The sequence below is a fragment of the Austrofundulus limnaeus genome, unplaced genomic scaffold (genome assembly GCF_001266775.1).
Source record: "Austrofundulus limnaeus strain Quisiro unplaced genomic scaffold, Austrofundulus_limnaeus-1.0 Scaffold547, whole genome shotgun sequence".
Taxonomy (NCBI): domain Eukaryota; kingdom Metazoa; phylum Chordata; class Actinopteri; order Cyprinodontiformes; family Rivulidae; genus Austrofundulus; species Austrofundulus limnaeus.
Genome location: NW_013952949.1, coordinates 30,683 through 31,877, shown reverse-complemented (window position 1 = coordinate 31,877; position 1,195 = coordinate 30,683). Strand labels below are relative to the sequence as shown.

General features: G+C 38.2%; 1 protein-coding gene across 1 annotated transcript in view; it reads left to right on the top strand.

Moving 5' to 3' along the window:
* LOC106530686 (radixin) overlaps window positions 1–1,195 on the top strand; it is a gene marked incomplete in the record, with an annotated part of 41,289 nt that overhangs the window by 31,086 nt on the left and 9,008 nt on the right. The window contains 1 exon segment of the mRNA XM_014026356.1: window positions 776–868. Within this exon segment, the coding sequence (XP_013881810.1) occupies window positions 776–868 (93 nt within the window).

Genomic DNA, 1,195 nt, shown 5'->3' with positions numbered 1-1,195 from the left:
GTTTCTAAGTTCTGGTCCAGTGGTCTGTATGGGGGTCCTTTTATTACTAGTCTTATTTCTATCGCCAGAACAGGTTGAAAGATGGTTATTTGATGTTGTTTGGGTTTATTAACGTCCTACGTGTTAAATTAATTTCATACTGAGGTTTTGAAAAAATCGTAAAAGTTTTAAAAAATCTGTGATATTGTTCAATACGTCTGCAAAATGATGGAAAATCTGTGTAAAATACTGACAGTCTGTACAAACTGACATGTGAGTCATTGTCTGAAAGTGACGGCTCCCTGGGATGAACAGCTCTTCTCTCAGGCTGCTCTCAGCTGCAGACTGGAGGAACTGATAACAGGCCTGCTGAACACAGGTGGACCTCCACAGGGAAACACTGGGTCCATCCTGATCCATCAGGATCTGGTAGGGTCCAGTTTTGTGGCCAGCATAAGCAGGTTGATCTGAGGCTGATGCTGCATGTTCTCATGAAGCTGCTGGGTCATCAGTTCCTGATGTGATCAGCTGAAGGCCTTTTGTCAGCCCTGGTTTGTGTTCATCATTGTGGTCACTGGAGTGTTTGTCTTCCGGGTCCCTTGGGTCTCTTAACGTACCTTAAATACTTCTGAAAAACCTTTTCAGTACAACCAGCCAATGAACAAAGTATTCATTTAATTCAGGATTTTGTGACAGTAATTCTTTTTTTTAATGAAAAAAAACAAGCATGCTTAGTTTCATTGTTTAGACAGATTGGTAGTTCAGTGTTGTAATTTCTGTTTTTTTTTTTAAACAGGCTGCAGAGTTAGCTGAGTTCACCGCCAAAATTGCTCTACTAGAGGAAGCAAAAAGGAAAAAAGAAGAGGAAGCAACAGAATGGCAACACAAAGTAATCTGACCTCAATTTATTCCAATGTTTGTGACAATTTGTGCTTTTCCATAGTTTGTTTTAAAACATGCGTGGCCTTAGCTTTTTGGTTTTGTTACATTATCAGCAAATTCCTTGTGAATAAATACTGATGTGCAAAGACGTCCTATTTCTGCCAACATAGAAGTAGTTTAAATTGGTATCTTTGCAGATAAACATGCAGTAAAGAGGGAAAACTACGGGGTGCCATTTGTAAAGTTACCCAGTCAAAAATTACCACCAATATTTTTGTTTTATTTAGCCTTTTATAAGAAAAAAAGAACAGATTTATTTTTCAAAGTCAGTTTT